The following is a 15745-nucleotide window of genomic DNA, read 5'->3' on the forward strand; positions in this document are numbered from 1 at the left end:
CATAATAAAATAAATAAATTTATTATAATATTTGGTATGGATAAGTATTTATCGAGGGAAAAGGGTCAAAAATGCCCTTCTACTTTAGAAAAAGGGCTAAAAATATCCTTCATTACAAATTTGGGTCAAAAATAACCCCCCCCCTCCCAAATTAAAGTTTTCAAATATACCTCTGTTTTAACGGAAATCCCCAACATAACTCTATTTCATTTTTAAACCCGACCCAACTACATTAAAAGAACCCATACGCGACCAACTTATTCCCGAGTACTACATTTGGAGCCAATAGGCACAAGAGCGGGTAACCCATATGAGTTTTTTATTTAGCTGGGTCAGATTTAAAAATAAAATTGGGTTATGCTGAGGATTTCCGTTAAGACGGGAGTATATTTAAAAACTTTAATGATGAGAGGGGTATTTTTGACCCAAATTTATAATGGAGGATATTTTTAGCTATTTTTCTAAAGTAGAGGGGTACTTTTGACTCTTTTCCCTATTTTTTATCCAAATTTAAAACGAAAAATATTTTTAACCCTTTTTTTAAAGTAAAAAAATACCCTTTTCTCTATTTTTTATTTAAATTTATAGTGAAGGATATTTTTAGCTCCTTTCACGAACGAGTGAGAGAGAGAGAGAGAGGTATTGTTTGACCCTTTTCGCTATTTATCAGTGTCGAAGATGATAAATAGTTGGTAATTGGAAATAGGGCCGGAAGCTTTAAAAACAAAAAAGGAAGTCCCGGAAGTAGATACAAATAATAGCAGTTGGGTTTTTGTTTTTGAGTTAGATGAAGAAATGGGTTTGGAATCAAAAGGGAATGTGAACTCAGTATTCTATGCATCTTCATACCATCCTATTCAATCTGGAAGCATCGATGGCACTGATATTCTTCCTCACGATAACGCTGTTTACAGAGCTCTTCTTTGTTCTAATGCCCGCTTGTGTTAGTATACTCACTTCTTCTTCTTCTTCTTTCTCTCCGCTTTCTTTTTTTCTTTCTAACCCCCCCTCTTTTTGCAGATGACCCCTTTGGTGACCCCAAATCTATTGGTGACCCCTATTGTACTCTCTTTGTTGCCCATTTGTCTCATTTTACCACTGAACATACGCTTCGCCAGGTTAGGCCTTCTTTTTTTGTTGTGAAGTGTTGTATACTGTGTGTATTGCGGAAACACAGTTGGTTATGCGAATATAAACTGAAAATATGGCTATTTAGGTGTAATTATCATGTTGGGTTGTCTATTCTTTTTCGGATTAGTTTGGGTTTAAAGGTTATATCGTTTTTTTTGTGCTTTTCTTTTGTTACTTTTGGTGTTCTTTTTCCTTGTTGTTTGCTTATTGCCTAATTGGTGTTGTGGATTTGATTATTTATTAGTTTGGGTTTGAAGGTTATGTTTGTTTTTGTGTCTTTCTTTGTTACTTTTGTGTTCTTCTTTTGTTGTGCTTATTGTTGATTTGAGTATTTGTTAATTATTTAATTTGGGTTGTGTTTATTAACAGGAGATGAACAAGTATGGAAGGGTGAAGAACTTGAGAATTGTCAGACATATTGGTACTGGCTATTTCCTTCAAATTTACCTGGATATGTGGAATTTCAGATTTCCTGTTGTGAAGGTTTAATGCATATTTGGAAATTCAATGAAAATATGCAACTGTAAAAAGAAAAGATATTACTTTTTGAAGAATTGAAGTGCAGATAAAATGGTAGGAACTTGGAGATAAAATCTTCTCATATTCTGTTGCTTTTGCAGTAACGGGTGCTTCGCGAGGTTATGCATTTGTTGAATTTGAAACAGATAGGGAAATGCGGCGAGCATACCAGGTAGACATGTTCTCTCTAATAGTGAAACCTATATTTCCTCATTTTGTGAATTTTTTTCGGCATGCTGGCAAATCTTTTCTGCGTAACACGTAAAAAGTAGAATAATTGTACTAGAGTAACCTATAGAGAAATTTTAAGTATCAAAATGAAGGATCCAGAAGACTTGCAGTACTAGCTGTTAGCTTAGATCTGTGAAATAGTGGCATTTATGGAAAACCCTTCTTTAGTGACATGTATGAGATTTTGTAAGACTAAACAGCTCTCTCGTCCTTAGTTGCCGAAATACTCAAAAGGGTGAGACCTGCCAAACTTGTGGCAAGGAAATTTCTTTATTGTGTACTTACTATATTCGTTGGCCAATCTCTAGGTTCTGTTTCTCATTTACCAAACTCACGGCATAATCTTGTTCATTTTGCTATTCGCATACTGCAGGATGCTCACCATAAGATTATTGATGATTCTGAAATAATAGTGGACTACAACAGGCAAAGGTTAATGTCAGGCTGGATTCCAAGAAGGTTAGGTTAGTTACATTAGTCTGATTATCCTTCTTCTTCAAGTTTTAATTTGCTATTAAACTTATTATCAAGGCTATTCTACTTTACAGGAGGCGGTCTTGGCGGTAAGAAGGAATCAGGGCAGCTTCGTTTTGGAGGTCGTGAAAGACCATTTCGTGCTCCACTGTAAGTATTCTTGCTTCATTTCTTAAGATAGAAAAGAGGACTGGAGGATTGTCTCACATTCTTACAAGCTCGAAAGTCGTACTTGCATTTTCATCGATTCTTTTTCATTTCTGAAAGCTAATCATGTTTATGAAGTTGAAGGGTGTTAATTTAGTTTTAACAATCATTACGTGGAGAATGGTAGAAGGACGGACCCATTATACGGTCTTTGTGGAAGTTTAGTTATAGTGTAATCTGGTAGTGATCTGGCAAAATTAATCAGTTCGATCTTTAAATGTTACCAAAATGTAGGATAAATTTCTCTTTGCCTAACAAAATCCGCTACCTGGCTACTGATTCTTCCGATTGGTTGTTGCTGGATACTGGATTAGATTAGGCAGGATAAATTTATTTCCAACAGGTAGCTTTTTGTGTGTCAAACTGGATTAGAGCCCGTTTGGATTGGCTTATAAGTTGGCTTATAAGCTGTTTTCAGCTTTTTTGAGTGTTTGGCTGGCCAGCTTAAAGTCATTTTGTGCTTAAAATAAGCTCAAAAAAATAATTGGACCCATTTAACTTAGTTTATCTAAAGCAGCTTATAAGCTGAAAACAGCTTATAAGCCAAAAAAATAAGTTGGACTACCCCAACTTATTTTTTTCAGCTTATAAGCTGCAAACAGCTTTAAGCTATAAGCCAATCCAAACGGGCTCTAATACTTTCTTCCAATACTTTCCAGCCTTATGAGTGCTGCTGTTTCCAACATATTTTATGTCCCTTTTTCCCATCCCAAAGAAGGTGCTAGAAAGGCTGGATAAGATCAGGAGACACTTCTTATGGGAAGGAAACAGCAGCACTCATAAGGTCCATCTGATAAAATGGGACAAAGTTTTGCTCCCAAAATGCAATGGGGGTCTTGGGGTCAAAGATCTGGCAATCCATAACAAATCTCTACTTATGAAATGGTTATGGAGATTTGGTTCTGAAAATGGTAGCCTCTGGAAAGATGTGGTCATAGCAAAACATGGAAAGAAAGACAACTGGAGCTCTAACACTGTGAATCTACCCTATGGAGTTGGTCCTTGGAAATTTATCAGTAAGCTAGGCTCTGAATTTTCTCATGGAATACACTTCAAACCCGGGGCTGGTGAGTATATCAAGTTTTGGAAGGATAGATGGCTCAACAATTAAGGTGGATTATCCCAATATCTTTAACATAGCTATGGATAAGGACTTTTGCTCAAAACAGGACTAACAACCATTGGGATGTGCATTTCAGAAGGTTTGTGCAAGACTGGGAACTTGGGAGTTTGATGGAAATGTTGGCAAAGGTGGAGCTCACAATATTGATGAAAGTGAAGCAGACAGGCTCAGGTGGGGAAGCAAAGGCATTTTCACAGTGAAAGAATGCTATAGACAACTCTGCTCACAAAGTCAAGTACCTGATAGATGGCCATGGAAGCTAGTATGGAAGACCAATCTGCCTATGAGGATCAAATGCTTCAGTTGGATTACACTAAACAATGCTTGTCTTACTTTAGACAATCTAAATAGGAGAGGATTAGAGTTGGACAACACCAGATGCTTTTTTTGCAACACAACTCCAGAGACAGTCGACCACCTTTTTCTTCAATGCCCAGTAGCATATGACCTCTGGAACATGTTCTTGTGTTTTTTCAGTTTAAGTTGGGTGATGCCGCAAAGATTAAGGGAAGCTTTTCTTGGAGTCTTCAGTTAGTTGATAAGACCATCAGAAAGATCTGGATTATGATTCCTGCTGTAATTTTTTGGTGTATTTGGATCGAGAGGAATAGAAGATGTTTTGATGGTTCCTCAACTACCACTCCCATTCATGCACTAAAGCGAAATGTCTAGTAAACCTTTATTGCTGGACAATGTTGTCCCCAGTGACTAGTACAGATCAGTTTTTGGATTTTATTAGCACCCTAGTTTTAGAGGGAGCCAATGTATAGGGGCTTATAACTCTCTTTTGCTTTTGTCTACCTGTAATTAGCCCCTGTAATTATGCATCTGCTTGATGCCTTTTCTCAATGAAACAACTTACTTCATCAAAAAAAAAAACATAGTTGGTTCTTTTTTTTTTTCCTGGAAAGAGAGGGGTTGGGGCCGGGGGGGTGCAGAGGAGAAGGGCAAGAGGATTACAATCTCACCGGGTTAGCTTGCAAAAATTAAACTTTTGCCCCTCGTGTACAAATAGGAGGAATAAAGAAGGATCTAGGCCCTTACAGTACCAGTTTCTCAAAAAAGAAGGATCTAGGCCCTTCATCTTTCTTCTGTTTTCCTCGTTTTGCCTATCGCTAATAAACTCTTAGTCCTCACCTAGGACTCCTTATCCTGCCAAAAGACTGTTGTGGCTATGAAATTAAGTGTTTATTTCATTATTTTTTTTTCCATTTTTTGGCATTATTACTTGTTGTCATGTTGACAGTTGGACATGGGAACACAGCTATACAGGAGGTCGTCTTTCTGCACCTTGTAGATTCGCTGTTAGAAACATAGTTTCTCTTGAAGTATAATTGCCCACATTTGATTTGTGATTTTCGCAAAGATGTCTCTCTTCATATTGCAAATATAAGTCTTGCCAATGTTACTAAAATATTCCAGCTTATTCTTTTCTATTAGATCATATTGGCCTGAGATGAGTTTATATGAAGTAACCAAACCTAACTATTAATCCCAATGTCTCAATTTGTTTCCTGTCAATCTTTTCTTTTGTTTCAGCTCTATTTTCCATGCTACTATTTTTATATGTATATACTTGTGGAAACAGACGACAGATACCGTGGGATGATTTAAAGAGGCTTGGTATTCCACCTCCTCCTGAGGGAAGATACATGTCACGATTTCAGGTAATCCAGTTTCTTGCACATCTGGTTTTGGCCTTCTGAAAACCATATCGCTCGTGTTCACTCTACTGTACCTGAACTTATTAGTTTCGGTCACTGTATCAATTAGCTAAGTTCTGTAGCTTATGATATTCTTGAACTTATATAAATGGCTCCTCTCTATAGTTTTGCTCTTACCATTATCCATGGCTGTCAAGTTCTCTGACTGAAATAATTTGACATACAAGTGATTTTTAATCTTCATGAGAAAGTACTGGTTAAGTCAAGAACAGAAAGTGGAGACTGGTTTCCGGTGGTATACAGGACGTAAAATGAGAATTAGTTGTTTATTGATTCTGATGACTTGAATTAAACTTGTGTAGGCTCCATCACCACCCAGACGAGAGAGGAGCTTTGACGAGGCTAGAGACTTTTCTCACAAGCATGATAAAGGAAACAAGCATTCTCATCGACAGGAGAGGTCTATAAGTCGAGAGTGCCCATCGAGGTCCGTCGACAAGGAAGATTTCTCTCACAGGCAGAGAACACATGGAAGGAAACGAGGTGATCGAAGGTCCCCCAGTCATGATCATTCATCCGATAGGAGTTCAATGGACAGAAGCAGACTTTCTCACAAGCGCCAAAAGAGTGGCAGAGATAGGCATGACAGGAGATCTCCCAGTCTTCATCATTCATCTGATGAAACTTCAATGCACAGAGAAGAACGTCGTCGAGCACATAATGCACGGTCTCATGGGGATGACAGGTGGTCACCAAGCAGGGATGATTCATTTGGTAACGCTTAAATATCTCAGGAAGAACATCATAGGCGACATACTAAGCACCCATATGGTGGTGATGGCCTAGTAAAACCTGTGGATGAGCGAGAATATACGAATATTTTTGTTAGATGGTTTCCTCTTACCGTCTTTTTTGTTAAATGAAAGAGGTCGGCCTCAAGTTCTAGTTTAGACTTAAAGATTTGTAGCTATGCTTTCTAAAAGAGTAATTTTTATGGGGATGAATCAAGTTTATGCTTATAGAGTCATAGGGACGACCTCCCCAATAGTATGTGAAAGGACTCTAATCTTCAGATTCTTGAAATGTTGTAAAAGATTACATCCCGTTGATATTAGCTGTGTTTTAAGATTCTTACACACCCTTAAGAAAAGCACTCATAAGATTATTTGTCTAATTTATTCCTTATATCTCATTAAGCATCTCACTATTTAACACTGCACTAATTGGAGCAGTAAGTGTAATAAATTTAGTTTGCCCAAACGACTAATATTTGAGACCGGTGAATATAAAGGAAAGAAAAAGGATTGGAAGACAAGTAGTAAACACAATGATCAAGCTAACTCATTCAAATTCAGCCAAGTAATGTAACTTAGAGAAGTTATATATCCAAGAAATTATTATATCTGCTTATTACTTCTTTCTGAGTCAACTTAAAGCTTAAACAAAAAGTAAACAATCAGAAGTGTTTTTTCTTAAGGAAATTCAAGATTTGGCTGCACCAAGCATGCGAAGAACAAGATGAAGAGTGGACTCTTTTCTTATGTCATAATCCTTCACAGTGCCATTTCCCAGTTGCTTGCCACCAAATATTAGCCTCTGATGATCTATTTCAATCCCTGTTTTTTCATAGATTTGGGCTTTGACATTATCAATGGTGTCAAAGGTTTCAGCATCCAGTGTTATGGTCTTGACGAATATCTGCATGATTTATATTTGTACCTAAATATAAAAGAACAAAGAACCATCACAATGTGTAGTGAAGCTATCAAAATAAAGAACTGCTTATTATTTTATATTATTTTATCAGTCAGGTGATAAGATAAGGGGTAAATTTCGCATATAGTCATATATCTATTTTTTTTTTTTGCGCCAAAGCACACGACTTTGTTTTGTCACTTAAAATTCACAAGACTATCACCTTGGTAACCAAATGGCCAGATGGCCAGAAAATGTAAGTTTCTGGTGGTTTTCTTTTTTAATTAATTTTTGCCACCTTTTTTACTCTTTTTAAATGAATGATCATGAAAAGATTAGATGTGGAGACTCACCAATAAACTCTTGGTTGAGAATTATCCTTTTTTTTTCATCATTTCTTTTATGTACTTTATCATGATAGATTTTAGAATCAAGAAAATAATATTTTTATTGATTTCTACCTTTATTTTATTAGTATATATAAGCTAAATACGAAATAAAATAATGGCAATTATAACCTCTAGATTTCTTTCTTGCTTCCCTAAGAGGAGAGGCAAATCCAAGTCCGAAAATGTACCAATCTCAAGGTTATTGTTCAGCTATTGTGACCATTTGATTATCAAGATAATATGTTATCATATTATTAAAGCTTGAACTTAAAATTTTGAATGTCAATAAGTTTTATATTCTATGACTCAAATAAAGTCCAAATCAAAATACTAATGCTATAATTATGTAGTCATTTGGAATGACAATAAATTCTATTCTTTAGTTTTGCATAATTATTTAGAGAGTAAAATCAACCAGTTTTTTTTCAAAGATGATCAATACATATAAGTGTATTTATTTTAGCATGACTTAGTATTTTTAGATCATGGTCATTTTCTTTATGGCTTATTAATTAGCAATATTTATTTTAACTTATTTATTATCTTTAATATTTTAATACAATGTCATATATATGTTCATTTTATGTTATTTTCATGAAACATCAAAATTATATAGATTAAAAACTAAATAAAGAGAATATTTGAGAGTTATATGTTTTGAAAATTATTCAAAAAAACCCGAAAAACTCCGGAAGAAATTAATAACCAAGAACCAGAATTATATAAATGTCCTTTTGAGGTTTGTGCATATAATAACAAGATGGCTTCTTACGTTTCCTAGTGATGATGCATTTAATCACCTTTTTTTATAACAAAAAGTGTACTTTCAAAGTCAGCAAGTGACTAAGTCATATGGATCACATATATCCAACACGGTTTGACGTGTATGCACAAAATTCTTCATTATTATTTTTATTTTTTTCAATAAGTTTATGGACAAATTGCAGTTTAGTCTTTGAACTATATATAGGTCAATAGCTATGTTTTTCCTTGTGCTTTCGATCGCATTTCGGTTAAATAAATCAAAAAAATAACTTCAAATGAAAAATCAGCTAGAACTACTTTTTTATCATCAGTTAGAACTTTCTAGATTATATCGTTGTATTTTGATTGTTTTTTTTATATATATTAATTGATTTTGATTAAATACTAATGATGCTTCCACCAAAGAAGAAAAATAATTAACAAAGCTGTCTCAAAGACTTTCAAAAAAGCTTAAATTGCAAAGACTTTCATTCGGGGAAAAAGGGACTTAAATTGTTCTTTAAATTTGGGTCCTCATCAAATGCTTAAATTTTGCCCCTCATTTAAAATTTGCCCTTTTGTAACGGCTAACACCCATAGGTTCCAGGTTCAACCCACGCGCAAAAATTTTAAAAAAATTCGCAAGGCAAGTTTAATTTCGCTCTATGGACCGATACTTTTGTTAAGGAATTACCAATGCAAGGATACTTATGCCTTGTGCAATAAGTATCATGGTCAATAATTCCTTCACAAAGTTATGCCGGTCCGGCGTAAAAGTTTGCCCATTAAAAGTATGCAAAGGAATTATCAAAGTTATGCTGACCCTAAGATACTTATGCCTTATGGCGTACTTGCATACATAACTTTGATAATTCCTTCACAAAGTTAGGGCCTAATTTGTGAAGGAATTATCAAACACCGTGCATACTTATGCCAAGTCTCGGTCCCCTTAACAAAAGTATGCCGGGTCCCGCATACAAGCGACTCAAACCTTGTCTTGCGATTTTTTTTTTAATTTTTGCTTGAGCGGGGGTTCGAACTCAGAACCTGCGCGAAAGCTCAAAGTTGCAATGCGAAGGGCAAAAATTAAAGACCACCAATATGAGGGGCATAATTTAAAGACCACAAATATGAGGGGCAAAATTTAAAGACCATTTTTTTTGGGTTCAATCTTAAGATTTTTAGCATTGAACCCATTATATTTTTAAAGTTAGGGGTTCATATCTACTATTTATTAAAATTTTAATAATTTTTAACACATAAGTTTAGGCTCCGCATTGAAAGTTTGGGATTCAGTTGAACCCCTACCTGGTAGGCTAGATACGCCTCTGGCCCTAATTTTTTTAAAGGAAAAATCATCATATATATTTTTATTTAACATCTACTTTTCTAGCTTTTTCAGATGCGAAGTCATTAATTATTGTTTTATAATCGATTTGTTCTAACAATTCCTTTTCAATTGATCTAATATGATTTTTCAGTCTCTCTTGAGACATTACTAATCTTAGATATGATTTTATCAATTTTAATTTGGAAAAACTTTTTTCGATTGAGGCAACAGTGTATATATAAAATACATCTTTTAAGGAAAAAATTGGGCCCCAAAAAAATTGGAGCCTCAAGCGATTGCTTTATTGGCCTTGTAGTCGAGTCACCCCTGAGTGTATAAAAGAATTACAACTACACTCATGTTTTAAGAAAATATATAAAGCAATTACACTAATGTATATAACTTATATGCAATAGAGAAATACAGTAGAAGTTGTTGTATTCATATAAGATGCTTAATATACCTTATTTGTACACTCTTTTATCAAAGCAAGATTCCTCTAATAACTTTCCACCTACATATTATGTATAATACAATCACTTCAACCTCTACATAATCCCAGAAAAACTACAAACTAGTCAAAGGACAATCCACCTTATTTTTTTTCCATTCTGGACCACTATTTTCTCGAAGATAGCATGATTTGAGCTAGAACAACAAATTCATAAGCAAGAGCATGCTTCACAACTGATTCTAGGTTGAGTCATGAGCTCTCTTCAGACTTCTCGCCAGTAACTTAGAAGAAGAAATAGTTCCAGAAACTCCCAAGAACAAGCCGATGATGACGAGAACAACATTAAGAACCAAGCCCCTCCTCGAAATTTCCTTCCAAAAAATCTTAGTGTAAAAAGCACAAGGGAAAATCACACATATACCCACACTAACTAATGAGCCAGTGAGACTAAGAACATGCTCAAAATAAGGCACACAAAGGGCCAAAATCAAGATTATCAATAGCAAAATTGATCCCACGATTCCTCTTATCATCATCTTAGCTTTAGAATTCATTAAATGTGGCAATATTTCTTCAAGCTCCATAGCAAATGGTGCAAATTCCAATGCATATTTTGTCATTGGTGTGAGTACTGTTGCCCATAATGCAATTTTTGTGATGATTTGGTCATGGGGCATACTTAGAGTTATTTGTGAACTCACTTGTGGACCAAAGAGTTTTGCTCCCATGAAAGCTAAGGATACATATAGTGCTGTCACAAGTGAGAAGCTCACTATTGATACCTTCAAACACAATAAAACTAATAATTAGTACATAAAAAATAATGCATCCAGTTAAAAAGAAAAAAATTAGCGACAAATAAATTTTATAACTAAACAACAAAATTTGTTGCTAATCCTATTTAGCGACAAATTAATGATAAATTTTATCACAAAATTATGCTAGCTACGAGCTATTTTTTATGCGGCCTTTTAAAACTTATGGTCTAAAACAAGTCATAAACATTGTGTGGCTATAAATCATCCCATTAAGTGTAATATATAATTGGCTACCAAATTTGTCGCTAAATTGCCCGTAACTAATAGGAGTTTTTGATAATCTGTCTCTAATCGTTATAGTGATGAAGGATATTTGTTGTTTCGCGATGGAAGTCGTTTGTATAGTATGTAGCTAATTCCTGCTCTCTTTTAATAAGTTAAATCCTATTCTAGTATGCATGTATCTAATAACCTTTTTTTTAATTGTTGTGATGACAGTCATTATTATTAATTTAGAAAAAGAGTTTCATTAATTCTCGTGGATTATGTATGAGAAGATTATTATGATCACTATGAAGAAAATCAAGAAATAATTAATTCAAAAATTAAAAGTACCGCATACCTTGGTGAATTTTGAGGGGTCTCTCATAGCTGTGTAGATATTAGGAAAAACAATATGACCAGCATAGCCGAAAACATAAAGGCCAGATATTGAAGGAATATTTTGGATATGAAGAATTGGTATTTCATGATTAGCTTTAACACCCCCAAAAATAGCAGTACATGCCACAGTCACAAATATTAAAAGTGACATAAAAATTCCCACACTTGAAAGAAAAGAAATAGAAGATAAATTTCTTAACCAAAGGCTTGGAATAGCTACAAGAACAGCAATTGCTGTTAATATTTGTGAAGTAGATAAGTGAATTAAAATCCCTTGTAACTTGAAATTTGTGTTTATAAACACAATGGACAAGTTGTCATGAAGGGAAATTGTGTAAGAAATAAGGGCCATGAAAATTCCTAAGTATATAAAAGATGTGACTATGATTCTTCCTTTTATTCCAAATGCTTGGTGGCCAATATCTTTGTAGTCTTTTGATTTGGGATTTTTTTGTAGACATTTTCCAAGAAGATGGGAAGTATAAGCACATATTACTCCAAGTCCTATAAGTAGGATAGAAGAGATGGACCCTCCATTTTCTAAAGCATATGGAGTTGATAGTTGTCCAAGACCTATAAGGAAAAATTAAAAAAAATTGTGAGTGAAGTTAAAACAATAGGCAAACATTACATACATGAAAGAATGTGTAATTAGGCACTCGGTATCCGAAGTACACTGATACGACTAATCAAAATGTTTTGCTAGCTAGTTGTCCCCTTTTGGAATAACTGTTTAGTAAATGATTCTCTTTTTACTTATATCTTTGCAACTTATGAAATTTTTAGGCCACGATTTACAGATCTGTTTTGAGTAAATTAAAAATCGTATGAGAAATGTTATGACGCTAGCCTAAAATTTGTGTAAGTTACTGCAAATTTTAGACGATATTTTGATATTTTATGTGTAAAGGTTGAGCAATCTATGGGTCTAGTGTTATCTAGAAGGATAATTCTCAAGGGCTATATTTACACAACTTTTAAAAATGGAAACAACCTGAAAAGGGGAAATTTGGGTGAATAAGCTCATAGTCGTGTGTGCCGTGTAGGCCCGGTAAGAGGATAAGCGCTTGTTACCAAGAAATTCTTCATTCTCGGGCTTGAACTTGTCACCTCTAGTTAAGGATGGATGACACTGTCCCATTACACCCCTTAATAGTTTTTTTAATGATATAATTATCTGACTAAGGGAATTCAGTTGAATTTCTTTCGAACCGTGCAGCTCTGCCCCTCCGGACAATACATATGAAACGAAAAGAATGAAACTGATTAACTTATTCAGGTATTATAAAAACTGAGGAAACTCACCTATAAGCATCCCAATCATATTAATGACAGCATGAAGAAAAGAGCTGTTCGATTTCACATGTTGATTCTCAACATAAACCAAACTCTCCAAATCCATAGAGTTTTCTAAGGATTTGTTCAAAACAATATTGTTTTCTTTCTCAACATTGTTTTCTCCATGTGAGCTATTTTCACTTGTTACTTGATTATGATGAGGCAAACAAGTTGAATCAAGGGACAATGGTTTACCATTAGACTTGCAAATCTTGTCACACATTGTATATATCTTGTTTTTATATGTATATTATTCTTGAGAATGATGAGTAAATTGCAAAGAAATTTGGTCATATTTATAGCTTCAGAATTGCACAAGCTAAGTCATTTTAACTCCTATTTGTGAGAATCTACTGTTTCTTTTTTTTTTTCTTTTTAATTAATTAATTAATATGCATGCATGTCGCTAAGAAAGAATCTAGCTAAATAGAAAACATATATATCCCTTCTAATCTAGCTGACGTTGAGGATTTTCCATCATCAATAAACACATTCTTTAATTATGTCAAGTCTGGTTGTCTCAATTCTGTTTTCTATTTTGGAGTTATTTCAATTGTCCATTTATTCGTTTAACTTTAACTGAAAATACTAGCTTTTTCCGCTTATAATGATCATTCAAGAGCAGCAAAAACGATTTTAGTGTTGAAGATGTTTTTCTTTCTAGCGAAAATATCATTTATATGTGTGCAACCTCTATTTCTTTTTTAATCACGAAGAAGAAAGAGAAATATAACCAACCATGCTATAAACTATGGTCAAACCTCTCTATAACATTCATCATTTATAACAACATTTCATTATAACGGTCAAGTTTCTTTGAAAAGTCAATTATTCATGTTGTGTGTTATATTAGATGTTAGTCATCAAAAATATATATAGACAATTTAAACCGTTATAAAGAAGTTGATCGTCTTTTCCAGAGCTTAATTAAATGATGCTCATCTATTAGTTTGAAAATCGAAACAACGTAACAAACCCAATATAATGTACATAGAGATATTATTAGGTAAGATATCAGTAAATAAATTAGAATTGAATCAAGAAACATGATTTGATTGGTGAGAAGAATGATAAAAGAAGGGTGGGGTCTCAAAGTGGAATATTTCTATGACATAATCAGATTCTTCCACAAATGTGGGAAGATTCTTGTGGGTGGGCAAGTGATAGGGTTTGTGAATTGCAAGGGGTGGGATCAATGGGCGATGGCGGAGCTAAAAAATTTATTGACGAAATTAAAAGTATTAAAAAGATCAAAAAATTAAGCATTTTCTATATGTACATAAAAATAATTCTCACTTTATATTATGCCATATAAATTTCTTATACAGAGGATTCCGATGATGAACCCTGTCGCCTTTAGAGTGGGGTTTAATTTGTGTATGTACCTATATACCAGTTGGATTCTAATGGATGAATGAAATTTTTGCAATTGGAGTTGCAAAATGAATAAATGCTTACATACCAATAAAGTTAATTATATGCTGATTCTGTGACATGCAGCCAAACACCTTATATTCCATAGGAATTGAGGATCATCAAAGGCTAATAAAGGGAAATCTCCTCATCTTATGGCATAATATGTAGTATCATAACTAAGTTCAATTAACCAAATAAAACAAATAAGAAAGAGAGTTCGTTTCCTACATTGATAAAGGTACACGCGATGCTTATTTTCCCATGAGTTTAAATTCTATATATCTATATATATATATATATATATATCCACGTTCATCTAAGGGGTGTCGGACACCCCTTCGTCAGAAATTTTTATTAAATACCTATATGAATAATTTTCGAAAACATACATGTTGTATTAGATGACATCACTGGATAAAATGAAACACATGGGCTGATGGTTAGGAGTGTTGATGGATTAAACCAGTATAACACTAGTTGTTTTATGGTAATTAATGCTATCATAAGTAACTTACCCAATATCTTGGAAATACTACCCTTCCTTTTCACAAAAAAAAAAAAAAAAAAAAAAGTAAGTTGTTCCTCCTTTTTTGCTAGGGTTGCTCACTATTAACTTGATATGTTAAGATTCAGAACCTAATATTTGCTGTAATTCTATTTATTTTTTACATAAATATATCTATGTTTGGTATCAAAAATAGCGGATACGGTTGAACCTGTGGCACTAAGACTACATCCATTATTGATTATGGTAGTCTGTTGGCCACTTCTTTAAATGTCGGCACCGCTGGTCGAAAATCCTGCGTACGCCACTACCTTTTATTCATATTACACTTTCAATATGCACTCACATATAAATATTAAATTTGTCATGATATAAGCTGTGTTTTCTTTTAAAAGTGTAAATAGTATATTGTACCATTGATAATCTCTTTTCTGATTTGCATCCCTAAATCACTACAAAAAATAGGTAATTTGCGGAGGTTGAAAGTTACAATTTGCAGACGTTTTAACCTCCACTATTTGCTAAAGGAGGGTAAAAACTCCGCGAATTGCAACTTCCAACCTCCACAAATTACTCATTTTTTTGTAGTGAATAGATCTTGTTACAGGTTCCAGGTTCCGTTGAAAAGAATTTACCCTTGTTTAAGCATTTAAGCAGTGCGGAAAAAGAATTTTCATATTATGACAAAGAATTTAGGAGGTTTGAGATTCCGACTAGAAGATACTAATGGTTGCAAGAGAATATGATTTTTTTTATTTTTTTTTAATCTTATTCTCCATGATAAAAGAGACTATTTAGATTTCCTTTTTCCTGTTTTTAAATACCTTTGCTGACTTAGATTAAAATGATGCTTAAAGAATCGTATCCAAATCTAATATAGTTCCTTTCTTTTAGGTAAAACAGAAAAAGAAAAATGCTCCCTCTGCTTGCGTAATCAAATATTTCAAACATGAAATGATTTTCACATCAATATAAAGGCTCCACCTTTTATATATTTTATTCATAAAGCTTCTTTTGTCTAATTTAGTCTGAATATCTAATTTTAACAATATCGTTAACAATTAAGATTAGATGGTTTATTTTGCGTCGACCTACCAATACACC

At 33.8% G+C, this 15745-nt stretch overlaps 2 protein-coding genes across 2 annotated transcripts; one reads left to right on the plus strand and one right to left on the minus strand.

The window, feature by feature from the left end:
* Positions 1-630: 630 nt before the first annotated feature.
* Positions 631-6485, plus strand: LOC132060243 (U11/U12 small nuclear ribonucleoprotein 35 kDa protein). The gene is made up of 9 exons (XM_059453524.1): positions 631-752; positions 794-943; positions 1021-1118; positions 1501-1552; positions 1752-1822; positions 2255-2345; positions 2430-2505; positions 5274-5352; positions 5712-6485. The coding sequence occupies exons 2-9, from the start codon at positions 796-798 to the stop codon at positions 6132-6134; spliced, it is 1038 nt and encodes a 345-aa protein (XP_059309507.1). The 5' UTR covers positions 631-752; positions 794-795; the 3' UTR covers positions 6135-6485.
* A 3491-nt stretch (positions 6486-9976) lies between these two features.
* On the minus strand, positions 9977-12943 carry LOC132067769 (amino acid transporter AVT1H). The gene is made up of 3 exons (XM_059461091.1): positions 12688-12943; positions 11342-11955; positions 9977-10743 (listed from the first exon to the last, which is right to left on the minus strand). The coding sequence occupies exons 1-3, from the start codon at positions 12941-12943 to the stop codon at positions 10201-10203; spliced, it is 1413 nt and encodes a 470-aa protein (XP_059317074.1). The 3' UTR covers positions 9977-10200.
* Positions 12944-15745: the final 2802 nt, after the last annotated feature.

Source organism: Lycium ferocissimum, chromosome 1 (genome assembly GCF_029784015.1).
Source record: "Lycium ferocissimum isolate CSIRO_LF1 chromosome 1, AGI_CSIRO_Lferr_CH_V1, whole genome shotgun sequence".
In the NCBI taxonomy this organism is placed as follows: domain Eukaryota; kingdom Viridiplantae; phylum Streptophyta; class Magnoliopsida; order Solanales; family Solanaceae; genus Lycium; species Lycium ferocissimum.